Here is a 15,442-nt window from a genome sequence, read left to right as displayed (position 1 = left end):
AGTCCCCACACAACATGACCATGGCTAAACACCAGCTCCCTAGATGGTTCCCAAATGACCTAAGCTGCTGAAAACGCTGCCCTTGGAGAACTTTCTGGGGTGGTGGGTAAAGATGCAGGTTTACTCTGAGCACCCAACAATTGGGTCTAGATGATCCTGGAAAGAGCCTAACGTCTGCGGTTAGATGACCTCCCAGAGCCCCAGGGGCAGCTCCAGTGATCTCTAGCAGCGTGGCCTAGCAGGGCCTGGAGCCACACGTCCTCACCAGAGCTCTCAGGTCGAGGGGCTCATTCAGGGGACGACAGCCCCAAGCCCCACTCTGCCTCAGCTCAGAGCCCGTGGCACTCATCTAAGCCAGGTGCTTTGGGATGGGGCCACACGCCGGATCTCTCGGCATCTACTGAAGTCCTGTGGCCCCAAGGCCACACGCCCCAGGACGGGACTCCGTGAGAGCAGGCACCCCACGTGTGAGGTTTTCCCTTGGGGCGGCCCAGTCATAAACATGGCAGATCCTGGCCTATTCCCCCAATGCTGCCTAATCCCATGCCTCCACCTTGCTGCCATCCCATCATGCCTCCTCCCCCGGGGGCTGCCCACTTATGCCCCCGCCCCTTGGTGCCATCCAATCATGTGCCCCCATGATGCCGCCCAATCACGCCTCCTCCCCTGGGTGCTGCCCACTTATGCCCCCGCCCCTTGGTGCCATCCAATCATGTGCCCCCATGATGCCGCCCAATCACGCCTCCTCCCCTGGGTGCTGCCCACTTATGCCCCCGGCCCTTGGTGCCATCCAATCATGTGCCCCCATGATGCCGCCCAATCACGCCTCCTCCCCCGGGTGCTGCCCACTTATGCCCCCGCCCCTTGGTGCCATCCAATCATGTGCCCCCATGATGCCACCCAATCACGCCTCCTCCCCTGGGTGCTGCCCACTTATGCCCCCGCCCCTTGGTGCCATCCAATCATGTGCCCCCATGATGCCGCCCAATCACGCCTCCTCCCCTGGGTGCTGCCCACTTATGCCCCCGCCCCTTGGTGCCATCCAATCATGTGCCCCCATGATGCCGCCCAATCACGCCTCCTCCCCCGGGTGCTGCCCACTTATGCCCCCGCCCCTTGGTGCCATCCAATCATGTGCCCCCATGATGCCGCCCAATCACGCCTCCTCCCCTGGGTGCTGCCCACTTATGCCCCCGGCCCTTGGTGCCATCCAATCATGTGCCCCCATGATGCCGCCCAATCACGCCTCCTCCCCTGGGTGCTGCCCAATCACTCCCCTCCCCTCAGACCAGGTGATGTCCAATCACGTCCCGCTGGGCACTGCCCAATGAAGCCTTGTGGCCACTCTAGCTCCCCTTCCGCGGACTCTAGGATGCGCAGTCGTCCTTCCCTCACGCCCCCGCCTCTCTATGGCTGAGCCCTGAGCCCCGCCCCCTCGCTGTCAGAAGGGCCCGGCGCCTCAGCGCGCGTGCGCGCGTTTGCGACCTCCTCGCGGCCCCTCCCCCTTGCTGTTTGCGGCAGCGCTCGGCGGGGCGGTTGGGTGCGCGCGGTTGCTAGGGTCGCTTTACGGCCCGGCGATGGCGGAGGGCGAGCGGGCGGAGCAGACCGGCGGCCACGGGCGGCCCCCCCTGGTGGGGGCGGCGGGGGCGCTGGAGCGGGCGGAGGCCCTCAAGAGCCAGGCCAACGAGTACTTCAAAGGTAGCGGGGGGGGAGTGGCCAGATAATGAGCTATTGGGAGAGCCGGGTGGGGCTGCCAGATATGGAGCCATAGAGCAGAGTCATAGGGGGGAGGGGCTGCCAGATATGGATCCATGAAGCAGAGTCATAGGGGGGAGGGGCTGCCAGATATGGAGCTGCTGGGGGAAGTCGAGGGGGGAGGGGCAGCCAGATATGGAGCCTGGAGGGGATTCGGGGTGGGGGGGAGGAGCTGCCAGATGGGGAGCCAAAGGGGGGAGTGGGGCTGGCACACAGGGAGCCATTGTAGGGAGGGGTTAGGGAAGGGGCAGCTAGATGGGGAACCAAGGGGCGGGTGTGGGAGGGATGGTGGTGTGAGGGTCCTGCCAGCGGGGAGAGGGGCTACGAGGGAGTGAGTCCTAGGTGGGGAGCAGAGATGGTGGTAGGTCGCCAGAGGCAGCCTAGTCTAGTGGCTAGAGCGGGGGAATGGGAGTCGGGGCTCCTGCGTTCTCGTCATGGATTCCAAGGCCAGCAGGGACCAGGTCATCTAGTCTGACCCCTCGTACAGCACAGGCCAGAGAACTGCCCCAAATAATTCCCAGAACAGATCTCTTAGAAACGTGGTATTGGCCACTGTCGGAAGACAGGCTACCGGCCTAGATGGACCTTTGGTCTGACCCCGCGTGGCCGTTCTTATCTAAACCCATCCCATCTTGATTTAAACATGGTTGGTGATTAAGAATCCACCACGACCCATGGTAACGGGTTCCAAAGGTGGGTTACTCTCACCATTAAAAATGTATACCTTATGTGGGATGGATGGAAGTGGGAGGGTTGTGGGGTCTAGTCATTAGAGCAGGGGGCTGACTCCTGGTTTGTGTCCTAGCTCTGCCAATGGCGTGTGTGGTGAGCAACCCAGTCACACAGGAGCAGGCACAGGGGTGGGAGCTGCTCAGGGATGCCCTGCTTAGTGTCTCAGTTTCCCTATCTGTAAAATGGGAATAATGGTATTGATCTGTTCTGTACAGTGTTCTGAGAACTACTGCTGAAAAGTGCTGGAGAAGAGCTCAGGATTATCCCCACCGCTATTAATTGTTACGTTCAAGGCAAAGGCCTCATGCCAGCAGTGGAAGCACACTGCCCTACACACTCAGCTCCGTTTGCAGGGGTGCCAACAGAAGGGCATTATGGTTTCAGAGTGAATGCTTTCCCCTTCTGTTGGTCTTTATCCACGATCTCCAAGCGGTTTGCAAGGATTTGTTAATTTGCCACTACGTCCCCCTGGGCATCCTAATTTCACAGCTGGGGAAACTGAAGCATAGGGTAGGGGAGGTGACTTGTTCAGGGTCACCCAGGCAGCCTGTAGCAGAGCTGAGAGTAGAACCCAGGAGTTCTGGCTCCAAGTTCCCTTTTCTAACTGCTGAGGCCCGCTCTAGTGAAAGTTTTATGGTTATAATTATTGTGACTCAGGAAGTGAATTTTTTTAAACTGAAATAGTTACATCAGTACAAGCCCTAAAGTAGAGGCAGTTACATGGCGGATCACTTAGGGTAATAAACTATACTTGTCTAAGCACATATATACTGCTGCATGCCCACACAATAGGGTTGTACTGCTGTAACTGTGCTGGTACACTTATTGGTTCAGTTTTGATGTATAGATGTTCCCTGATACCCATCACTGGAGTATTAAATCAGAGTAAGAGAGGCTGAGTTAGCAAAGGGCCTCAGGATGTATGGGGGTGAGGGGGAGAAGGTGTTCAGCTGAAGTGACTAGCATAATGATCTGATCTGTTGATGGGGTTAGTGTTAGAGGAGACGTTGATGTGTCAGGAGTTTGTCTACATATGGCGCTATTCTGGAATAATTCCATGGTTGAATCAGTTTAAAATAAAACCAGTGAAAAACCCATGTGTGGATACTCTTATTTCCGTTTAAACCAGGCTTACTTCAGTTGATCTTAAATTGGTTAAGAATCAGTTTAAATTAACCAGAAGTAAGCCCCTCTTAAATCAAACATCCACACGGCAGCATGCATTGGTTTAACTAAATTGTCTTAAAATCCGATATAAATTAAACCAGTGCAACATTTTTGTGTAGATAAATCCCTATTCCAGAATAAGACTATGCACACGCACCGTTATTCTGGAGTAGCTATTCTGTTTTAAATTCACGTCCTACCTTATTCCGAAGTATCTTGTGTAGACAGGTTCTTATTCTGGAATAAGAGTGCTTTTTCCAAATTAAGCCAAACCAGAGCAAGGCCCTCTTGTTCTTGGATAAGAGTGTGCACACATGGAGTTATTCCTGAATGGATGTTCTGCTTTAAATTCACACCCTACCTAATTCCAGAGTGACTTTCATGTGTAGACAAGTCCTGAGGTGAGGGAAGTACCGTCTGACGCAACAGAGGGCATATTCCCTCAGGGGAGGATTTGTGGAGCCAAGCTTAATAGTGAGATGAAATAAATGATTGGAGCAAGCGATTGGCAGGAGAGAGAAGACATTGCGGGTGGGCGTCGCAAATAGGGCACTGGTTCCCATAGGTTCCCACCTTGTGGCTTGGTTCTGAATGCTTCAGAAGCAGCCTGGCCTGTTTCTTTGGCATAAACAGGGAGAGACTGGCTATGCCCTGCCAGCCGGGAGCCGCCTGAAGAAATACTTTAACTGGATTGTTGCTTTGCTTAACTTCCCTCCTTCCATATTATGAGGGGTTAAGGTCCAGTCCAAGAGCAAACATGGCTCTCTTGGAAGAGGCCATGTGTGTGAGCTCATTAAGGCCGCTTGTTTTTAGGCCTGAATTTCTGTCCATGGAAGTGTCTGGCTGAGCCTTGTCCTAAAGAGACCCCCATCTCCCCAGCTTTGAGAGCTTTCCACCAGGAGATAGCCTCCTTTCTTCCTTGCTCTTTGTCAGTCATTTCTTTATTACTTTAACCCTCCTCCCTTCAGGGGAGGCTGGAAGTCATGTCTCCAACCCCAGGCACCACTCTTACCTCTAGATATGATCCCTCCGGGGCAGGATGGGGGACTTTGAGGAAGTCTGCACTTCGTGTCCTGGAACTTAAACCCTTAAACAAACCCTGTCACTGACTCTAGGAACGGAGGATGTGCCAAACTGGAGCAGACCTGATGGGGGATAGTTCCAGTTTCCCATCTCTCCCCAGTGCTCAGCACCAGCTGCTTCAGAGGAAGGTGCAATGGTGGAATTACCTGATCAGAGCCGAAGGTTCTTCCCCATCAGTCAGTGATTGGCTCTTGCTGATAGCACTTCTAAAAATGCATTGACTTGTGTCTAATCAAAGTAAGGAGAGCAGAAGTAGGGAAGTATATCCATCTAGAAGCTGTCACCTGGCTTAGCGTCTGGTGAGATCACGTGATCAGGTATCTCTTTACTAGAGTTGAAGCCCCTATACTGCACACACAAAGTTCCACGTGGTGTGACTGGTCCCCTTGAGTTCCATGGAGTTGCTCTAATGGTGGAAGTTAAACGTGTAGAGGAAGGATGGCCCAGTGATCATGACACTCTAGTTTAGGACTGAAGAGGGTGCAGGCCTAGTTCCCTGCACTGCCACAGACTTCCTGTGTAACCTTGGAAAGTCACTTTGCCTCTCCGGGCCAGTGGGGATAACAGCACTTCTGTGCCTCATTGGGGTGTTGTGGGAGTATGTACACTAAGGATTGGGAAGCACTTTGAGATTTAGGGTTAAAAAGTGCTGTGCAAGAGAGAGCTATTATAGAATCATAGAATATTAGGACTGGAAGAGACCTCAGAAGTCCAACCCCCTGCTCAAAGCAGGACCAACCCCAACTAAATCATCCCAGCCAGGGCTTAGTCAAGCCAGGCCTTAAAAACCTCGAAGGTTGGAGATACCACCACCTCCCTAGGTAACCCATTCCAGTGCTTCACCACCCTCCTACTGAAATAGTGTTTCCTAATATCCAACCTGGACCTCCTCCACTGCAACTTGAGACCATTGCTCCTTGTTCTGTCATCTGCCACCACTTAGCACAGGCTTGTGCCATCATCTTTGGAACCCCCCTTCAGGTAGTTGAAGGCTGCTATCAAATCCCCCTTCACTCTTCTCTTCTGCAGACTAAATAACCTCAGTTCCCTCAGCCTCCCCTCATAAATCATATGCCCCAGCCTCCTAATCATTTTCGTTGCCCTCTGCTGAACTCTCTCCAGTTTGTCCACGTCCCTTCTGTAGTGGGGGGAACAAAACTGGACACAATACTCCAGGTGTGGCCTCACCAGTGCTGAATAGAGGGGAATAATCACTTCCCTCGATCCGTTGGCAGTGCTCCTACTAATACAGCCCAATATGCTGTTGGCCTTGGCAACAAGGGCACACTGCTGACTCATATCCAGCTTCTCGTCCACTGTAATCCCCAGGTCCTTTTCTGCAGAACTGGTGCTTAGCCATTCGGTCCCCAGCCTGTAGCGGTGCCTGGGATTCTTCTTAAGTTAAGGATCTGCACTTGTCCTTGTTGAAACTCATCCTATTTCTTTCGGCCCAATCCTCCAATTTGTCTCGGTCACTCTGGACCCTATCCCTACCCTCCAGCTTACCTACCTCTCTCCCCAGTTTAGTGTCATCTGCAAACTTGCTGAGGATGCACTATATCCCATCATCCAAGATTAATAAAGATGTTGAACAAAACTGGTCCCAGGACCGACCCCTGGGGCACTCCGCTTGATACCGGCTGCCAGCTAGACATCGAGCTGATGATCACTACACATAGAGCTCGACGATCTAGCCAGCTTTCTATCCACCTTATAGTCCATTCACCCAATCCATACTTCTTTAACTTGCTGTCAAGAATACTGTGGAAGACTGTATCAAAAGCTTTGCTAAAGTCAAGATGTATATATATATATAAGTCAAGATATATCACAAATGCTGAGAAGATCAGAGCCCTAGCCTTCCAAGTGACTGCTGTATTGTCTAGTTTCAAGCACTGTTTTGGGCGGCAGGGGGGAATAATTCATTTTATGTTTAAAATGTGATGAGGTAATTGATTTTCAGTCCTGAAGGGATATAGCATCTTATCCAGGTTCCTATTTTTGGTTTTATAAAACTTCCAGTTTGTGACTTTCAATGAATCAGCCACTAGGGGGCTTCCTTCACAGCCCTTTAAAATATATGGAATTAATTTCTGGGGGCATCAGTGCTAAGAGGGTGTCAATAAGATTGCAGTGATTTCAGAGAAAAGCAAACAAATGGTCAAGGGGCTGGAGGGGATGGATTTATAGGGAAAGGGCGAGAGAGGGAAACTTGCCTCGTTTGGCCAAATGAGGACAGGTAGCGGGCAATGCATAATGACCTAGTCTGGGTCCTGGGAAGGGAAGGAAGTTGTATCAGGACTGGACAAAGCCCTGGGGGAATCACTGTAGTGAAGGGACAGTCTGGGCCGGAGCTCCGTGCTGGATTCAGTGGGATCTAGCAGCTTGTGCCCTTCCCTGATTTCAGTGACCTCTGTGTTGATCAATGACCTCATTTAAAAGGTGATGGGTGTGGAGGCGGATCTGTCCATGCAGGGTTGCTCCACGTAGAATGCGGTGCCAGCCAGTGACCGAAAGTTCCAAATACAGCAGCTGCTGTGTCCTGTGGGAAAGCAGCAGTCAGCCAGAGCTCTACTGGGGGAGAAGGAGCTGGGTGCCTAGTCCTCAGCAAGGGGGACAATCTCCAGGCTTTGAGTCCAACTCTGGGCTGTCCAGGCTCTGCAGAGTATTTTGGGGGGCCTGTTCAGTGACTTCAGCCTGATCTTTCTGGGCCAAAGTGGTCAGCACGTGAGGGGTTCTGTGTGTTGTCAGTGGGTGAACGTGTGAGTTTTCTCCATAGGCCGTCCCAGCCCTGCATAGATAATTGGTTCAGCAGACCTCAACGGTGGTACCCAGAAAGACCACAGGCTCGTGTCAGTGGCAGAAAGTTTCGGCTAAGTTTATTGTCTTAAAGCACGTTATTAGCATCCCATATGCTGCACGGGTGCACTGCATGTATGCTCGTGACAAGGTACCAGCACATTCAACGTCAAGTCATCCCTTAAGCCGGTACAAAGAATCAAGAGGTGATACCTCGATCTTTATGTGATGAAACAAACAACTTCTTACATACCACTTTCCATTCTTCCTGACATCTGTTTGTTACCTTCCCATGTACATTGCTGCTGATGCCTCGGACAAAATATCCCTATTCATCACTTCTGTCAAACCACCTTATCTTGTGCTCGGTTGGGGCTGACCTGATCAAGTCTTCTCTTCTGGGATGTGTGTACATGAACATCCAGTGCCCAGTTCTTAGGAGTGCCTGTGTCTTAGCCACGCTAGCCGTGCCTTTGCCAAGTTCATGTGCCGGACGGTGAACATGTAAGCAAGTGTCTCTGTGATGACAGGTCCTGACTTTGGCTCCTAGCATGGTCTAGCTTTGCTGACTGTGGTTCATGCCTTAGGTCTTGCCCCAGGCCCCATGCTCCAGGCTCTCTCTCTATTACATTCCCCTGCTTTTTGTCTTTTTATGGGGAGGATGTTTACTCATCATCCCAGAAAAGCATAATGCATGGACTGAAGATGAGCCAGTGGGCTAAACACTGTTATGTGGCTATACCTTACGTTCCCATCCACATATTCATGCCCCATCTGTCCTTTGGTCTGCACGTTCCCACATACAACCGGTAGACAGATTTTTCGTTTCTAATTTTTAATTAGTCCCTTCTGGTGGGCCTGGGAAAGTTAGATCTGGGACTTTGATTGAAGGCTGTAGTTTTATGACTGAGCCTTGGGAGATGCTTCCATGTACAGGAACTCCTCACTTAAAGTCAGGTTTCAGAGCAGCAGCTGTGTTAGTCTGTATCTGCATATATAAAATCTCCCTACTGTATTTTCCACTGAATGCATCCGATGAAGTGAGCTGTAGCTCACGAAAGCTTATGCTCAAATACATTTGTTAGTCTCTAAGGTGCCACAAGTCCTCCTGTTCTTTTTTCACTTAAAGTCGTCCCGGTTAAGATTGTTTCCTTGTTACATTTCTGATCAATTAGGGAATGTGCTCGTTTAAAGTTGTGCAATTCTCCCTTCTAACTCCTTTGGCAGCCGCCTGCTTTGTCCACTGCTTGCGGGAAGAGCAGCCCGGTGGAGCTAGCTGGTGGGGGCTTGGAACTAGAGTGGACCAGCAGCCCCTGTAGCAGCTCCCTGCTCCCCTAAGTTCCCTGTGCAGCAGCTGCCCAGCAGGCTATCAATTGCCAGAAATTCAGCTGTCCCTCCCCCACTGCCATGTGCTGCTCCTGCCCTCTGCCTTGGAGATGCTCCCCGAGCCTCTTGCTTGCTGGGCAGCCTCTTGCTTGCTGTGCGGGGGGTGAGGGGGTTAATGTCAGGGTGTCTCCTTCTCCCCTGCTCCTGCACCCCGCTTACCCCATTTGCCATAGAGCAGAGGGGACACATGATGGATGCAGCAGCTGAGGTGGGTCTCAGCTTGCTGATCTAATTAACAAGACAGTGTACTTAAGACAGGGATCAGCATACTTAAAGGGGAAATGCACATCTCTCTCTCTCTCTCTCTCTCTCTCTCTCTCTCTCTCTCTCTCTCTCTCACACACACACACACACACACACACACACACACACACACACACACACACACACACACACACACACACACACACACACACACACACACACACACACACACACACACACAGAGTGTGTGTCTCTATCTGCTATGATGTCCCCCCTCCTTTCATTCCTTCTGCCTTGTAGAGTGTGAGGCTACATTAACAACAATGAGTTAACCCTTGAGGGCTAGTTCATCATTTAGCAGTAAGGGATTCCCTGGGAAATATCCCACCCTCTGACTTCACCACCTCAACCAAGCTTCACAATCATCATTGCTGTGTACCAGTATTAAATTGTTTGTTTAAAACTTATACTGTGTGTGTGTGTGTGTGTGTGTGTGTGTGTGTGTGTATATATATATATAATATAATAGTCTTTTGCCTGGTGAAAAAAATTTCCTTGGAACCTAACCCCCCACATTTACATTAATTCTTATGGAGAAATTGGATTCGCTTAACATCATTTCGCTTAAAGTCGCATTTTTCAGGAACATAACTACAACGTTAAGTGAGGAGTTCCTGTACCTAAAATAATAATTTATATATAAGTAATATAGGCGTAATTTATATTTGATATAAGTAACACCACATAGAATGCTTATAGTTGATTATAAAATAATATAACATAAAGATACCTAGTGATCATCCATGGTCGTGTGATTATAAGTATCTAACCCTCATCCATTACCATGACTTTAATAGCCCAGCCAATCCTTTTCCAATCTGCTGCTGTAATTTTGCCTTTTTCATTTGATAACTGCTGCAATAGCACAGTCCAATTAGGGCAATTAGTGCTGCTGCCTGCACAATCATAAGAATTAGGCCGTGTTCTGACTATAGGATGTGAAGGGACATGGAATGGCCCACCAAGGTATTTCCACCTCCTCTTGTACCCTATCTCCTCTAATTGTTGTTGAATTAGATTAGTTATGGGTACCAAAGCTTCCTTGGTTTGTGCTTCTGAGTCCTTTATATTTAAATGTAATTGCATAGTGGTGGGAAATAACCTGGTTGCTAGATCATTTATGTTATTGGGAAGAGTGATGAGTTCAGTGATAGTGTTCATGCCACAGGTTGGCCAGAAAGAATGAGTTCCGATTTGGATTGTGTTTGTGACCTTTACGCAGAATCCTGGACAGGTTTGTTCATATACTGTGAAATTAGACTCCCAATGCACAAACCAAATCCTTGACCAATTCTTTCGGTACCAGTTAAGATCAGCCATTTTTTGTACTGTTAATGTCAATAGTCGTGTAGCATTCATATAGCTACCACCAGCTTTGTGCAGCCAGCCTGGTTGATTTCAGAATCTATTTTTGTCACCAGGTGCACACCAGGGTAAATAAAAATCAATGATTTAAAAAAAAAAATCGGATTTTTTTATTTCAATAGGTTTTTTTCCTCAAAAAGCATTTTATCAAAAAAATCCGATCTAAAGATAGTTTTAATTAAGATACATTAATAAGATGTATATATAATAAGATAAGCCCAAAGATGTCTCATCATGGAATAGGGATTATAAATTCTAATTCTATAGCATGAGACAATATATTCATGTAATGCTTAAGAAAAGATTTGTATATGAATTCCAATAGTTCATGGATTAGGGGCCCAATCTTCTGGGGTTTCAGGGGCTTCTGTATAGATTATTTAGGTTAATCTTTCTATCTATCCAATGGGACTCAGTGCTCCGTCTAGAACAGTGCTACTCAAAGTGGTGGTCCGTGGACCTGTGCCGGTCCGTGAGCCATCGGCTGCTGGTCTGCATGCACATTGAGGAAAAAAAAATGCCAGTCCCCCACATCAGATATCTTCTAGACCAGTGCTTCTCAAGCTACCATCGGAGATGCTTAGTTTTGCAGTTCTCAAACTGTGGGGTTGTCTCTCCAGAGATAACATGCTTGTTAACAGCAAAAATGTTTTAAAATAAATAAATAATATAGAGGTGAGAAATAACAGACCTCAACTCTGTTGTCTCTCTGCAGATTTATGTACACAGAGTCAATCCCTAAAAGTGCAAAGTTTCAAAAAGTTCAATGGATAGAAGATTGTTGGGGGCAGAATAGATCTGGACAAGGAGAAGTCTGGAGATAACTGTGAGAAGGGAGGGACAGGCAGTAGAAACTAAAGTGAAATGGTTTGAGCAGCATAATCCAGAAGTCTTGAGGTCTTTCTGAGTGTAGCCTTCATTGATTTGAGATTTACCATACCGTTCTCTCACTAGAAGGGAAAACCTATAATGGCAGCAGGCCGTAAAAGAGACCCAGCTTTGGAATATTTTAATGAAGTTCCTCTACCTGTGAAGAATATGTATTAAGGTTATAATAACCAACGAGAACGCACTTTTATGTAGAAATCCATGATTAAATCGAGTCTTTCTGACTGGTGATTTAAATCAAATCCACCCTGGCACACTACGATAGGGTTGCACATAAGTGTTGTTTAGTAAGGTTCCTACACTTTTGGCTTAAGGTACCTTTACTGGAGCTTGGGTTCACCTTGGGATAGCCATCATAATTTGAATATTTTTACTCTTCTTATGACTGTCTAGGAATCTACCATATCAGATTTAGCAAATTGTAAGAAATTTGGGGTAATATTCTTTTTCTTGTTCCTGTATCTGTTTTATAAAAGCTGTGCCATTTAATAAGCGGGGTCATTTTTGTAGCCTTATATATAACAACCCATGTTAGATTATTTCAATTACACTGTCTCCATAGGTTACCCAAGCCACTGCCAATGAAACATAATTATTTTCCAAACTATTGATCATTTACTCCTGGGGGAATTTTGTGTTACTGCATGCGTGCAGAATTCATGGTCCTGAAGATTTCTTTGCTTCCCCGCAGAAAAATGACTTCTGATGGGGAAGCAAAGGGAAGCTGCAAGACTGGTCATGTGCTCCCTCCCCGGCAGTGCAGGTAGGTCGGTTTGGGCACCCAGAGCAGCTGGTAGAAATGTAAATCACCACCAGGTGAGGGGGGAGGCTGGGCAGTCATGCGTGGGAGAGAGAGAGAGAGAGATGCTGTCCCTCTCGCTTTCTATTGCAGCTTGGCATGGAACGGCAGGGCTTTGGGGGTGGTTCTGAAGAGGTAAGCATGGGACAGTCAGGCTCTGTTCCCTCAGGTAGAACAGAATGTAGCAGCCTGCCTGTTTAGTGAATTGTTTCCATTGTTCTTAGTGAATTCCCCCAGGAGTATAAACAGGTGTAAAAATTGTAAGGCTTCTTTACATTGTCAGAATATGGCCTTTTAAATGTTTGTGGTGCTTCAATGATTAGAACTGGTCTACATTTTTGGACTGAAAAAAATTCCTATCAAAATGTGCTCTATGAACTGTTTGCTACTCACCTTTTTGGAGATGGTCAATAGCCAGTATAAATGGTGAGTTTGAGTCCCCAGCCTTCACTTGCTCTTCAGTTTCCTGTGATGTAACACTGAGCATATGGCTGCATATATTTGTTGACTAATAACTAGAAGTAAATGGTCAATACTAGCTGTATTACTATTAGACAGAGGGGATTTGGAGATTTTTTCCAATGCTCCCCACTCCCATTCTCCATCCATTGTACTATAGTTTAAATAAATTACCAAAATAATTGAAACTGGCTTGATTATATTGCATTAATTGGAAAAAAATGTGCAGAATTTTAAAATATTGTGTGCAGAATTTTTATTTTTTTTGGTGCAGAATTCCCCCAGGAACAAGTCATTGAAAGGATAGTGATGTTGAGGTATTCAAACCCTTGAGCAATCAAATGTATGTTATCAATGGTTATTGCGTATTGATTAAGCAATAGGCGAATATGTCGCCCAGTTTTCGCTGCCTTTCCTCCTACCCCATTGACAATGCTGTTCACTTTTAGATTTAGGTTTTCAATATCTCTTGTATTCTGTACAGACATACCGAGGCTGTGTCCATGACGCTTCTCTTTTCCCATCCTTGTTGCTTCATTAAAGGATTTTGAAAACCTTTCCAATATTGTAACTGTACCCTAATCGCTGTATCAAACCAGTCATATTAGTGGGGACATTGCATGTGCATAGCCATACTGGTGAAATTTAATTTGAGTGGCACATCCATCCATCCCGCATCTTCCACCAGGTACTCAATGATAGGATGTAGGAAGATGCCCGATTCTGGCCACGGGTTGCAAATGTGGGCATTCCACTGATGGAGCAGTGATAGTGGTAGACTAAGTTGTGGGGATAAGATCGGTACCACAGTTATGGCCACAAATGATAAATAAATTTTCTAATACCTGGAGATGTTACCCAAGTTCTTGTGTATAAAGCCTGGAGATAATTAATACGAATGGATGCACTACACTTATCCTCTACGTTGATAAAAGTTACTCTGTCTGCCAAGGCCCTATATGTTTTAATGATTCCTTCCACGTGGTTCGTTACTGGGTTGATTGCTTTAAAGCAATCAACTGCTACATCATCCTTCTTATGTGGGTATGATTTAATATTATGCGGCAAAGTAAGGTTATCGTCTACTACTGCTGTAATTGAACGTTCCATTCTTTGATGTGTTAAACTGAGACTTGTTCCCTCTCCTGAATTCCTACTTCCTTTTCCTTAGCTAGCGGGGATTCAGGTACAATGGGGATATTAATTGCAGGTGCGTCAGTGTTTTCTGTAACAGCTGAGTCAGTGTTGGGAGCTAAAATACAGATAATGGCTAGGGATGTAAATAGGGTTTAAAAATAGTAATAGTTTAACCTATTAAAATTCTCTCCGTTAAACGTTAACTGTTAAGGAGTTCACAAAGGCAGGGAACTAAGGGTGCGGGGGTGTGTGCTGCTGCACCCCCACATTTTACGTGGGGCTCCACTGCCACCCACGCCCAGCATCCTAGCTTCCACCCCAGGCCCGGTCTCCCTGCTACCGCCCCACACCTGGAACTCCGCTGCCGGCCCGGGTGCAGGGCTCTGCTGCCAGCCCCGCACCTGGGGTCCTGGCTGCCAGCCCCACGGTCGCTCTTTGATGATGTAGCCCAACTACAGTCTTCTTTCTGTTTCACATACTACATTTAGAACAGTTCCTGCAGGATGAGCTTGGCTGGCCGCTTCCAGTACAATGGGATTATTTGAAATTTCTATTCAAATCCTCCTCACAAAACGTGTCTGGTTTAGTCTTTGGGTGTTAGCCAGTCCCTCTGCACATTGGATCACTACCACTACACTCAGCAGTCCTCCTATCCAGATTAATTTCATGACCTGTGAAAACAAAAACAATCACTTGGGTTGTTTTTTTTAAGCAGCATAATTGTATGTATTGTAAACCTTATTTGATTGAGGTACATTGGAAAGGGCACCATTGGTTTTACTGCAAAGGCCATTCTCCTGCCAGCAATCCACATCCAATTCAAACAAAATTTCATCCTTTGTCATGGGATTTTCAATTAAAAAAAATAAAATAAATCTAGGAATTGGTTGAATTATAAACCCCGCACTTGTCCATCCAACCTTTGGGCCCAGCATCCAGAGTGTTTTCTTTCCTTCCTGTTCCATAAGAACATAAGAATGTCTCTACTGGGTCGGAACAAAGGTCCAGCTAGCCCAGTATCCTGTCTTCCGACAGTGGCCAGTGCCAGGTGCCCCAGAGGGAATGAACAGAACAGGTCATCATCAAGTGATCCATCCCCTGTCACCCATTCCTAGCTTCTGGCAAACAGAGGCTAGGGACACCATCCCTGCCCATCCTGGCTAATAGCCATTGATGGACCTATCTTCCATGAATGTATCTAGTTCTTTTTTGAACCCTGTTATGGTCCATTTTCCATATTGATGTGTATCTATTATTTCACCAAATAGTTAGTACGTTGTCTATTTTCCACCATATGCATTCTTTTCCAGTTAACTGTTTGACAGGATAAGGCCTACTTAATTCAAAGGTTGTCATTTGATTCCAGGTTACTTGTGTTAATGCCTGGAGCGCCGATACGGCCTGTATGTCCAAATTTAATAAAACTCCATGCCAATTTGAAAAGATTCCGTTATACTTGTAGACGGTTATCTTTTGAGATGTGCTTTTTTTTTACAGACTAAGAGATGTAACATACAGTTTAGGCCTTGAACTCCTTTAACTGTGTGGCGTATTTCCACCAAGGTTGGTTCTCTCTTTCAACCAGGTACTGCAGTGGACCCAGTTTAT

The 15,442-nt window shown here is 47.4% G+C and overlaps 1 protein-coding gene across 3 annotated transcripts in view; it reads left to right on the top strand.

Moving 5' to 3' along the window:
- Positions 1-1,476: 1,476 nt before the first annotated feature.
- Positions 1,477-15,442, top strand: part of PPP5C (protein phosphatase 5 catalytic subunit) — a 43,199-nt gene continuing 29,233 nt past the window's right edge. The window contains exons 1-2 of one of the 3 annotated variants that reach the window (XM_038381549.2): positions 1,561-1,698; positions 12,131-12,202. In XM_038381549.2, coding sequence (XP_038237477.1) covers positions 12,145-12,202 — 58 coding nt within the window. In that variant the 5' untranslated portion in view covers positions 1,561-1,698; positions 12,131-12,144. Of the gene's footprint in view, positions 1,699-12,130; positions 12,203-15,442 lie in introns of all 3 variants that reach the window. The other 2 variants (XM_038381548.2, XM_038381550.2) reach the window with 2 other exon arrangements.

Source organism: Dermochelys coriacea, chromosome 23 (genome assembly GCF_009764565.3).
Source record: "Dermochelys coriacea isolate rDerCor1 chromosome 23, rDerCor1.pri.v4, whole genome shotgun sequence".
NCBI lineage: Eukaryota > Metazoa > Chordata > Testudines > Dermochelyidae > Dermochelys > Dermochelys coriacea.
The sequence above is the reverse complement of the archived record's forward strand: the minus strand, read 5'-3'. Positions and strand labels throughout refer to the sequence as shown.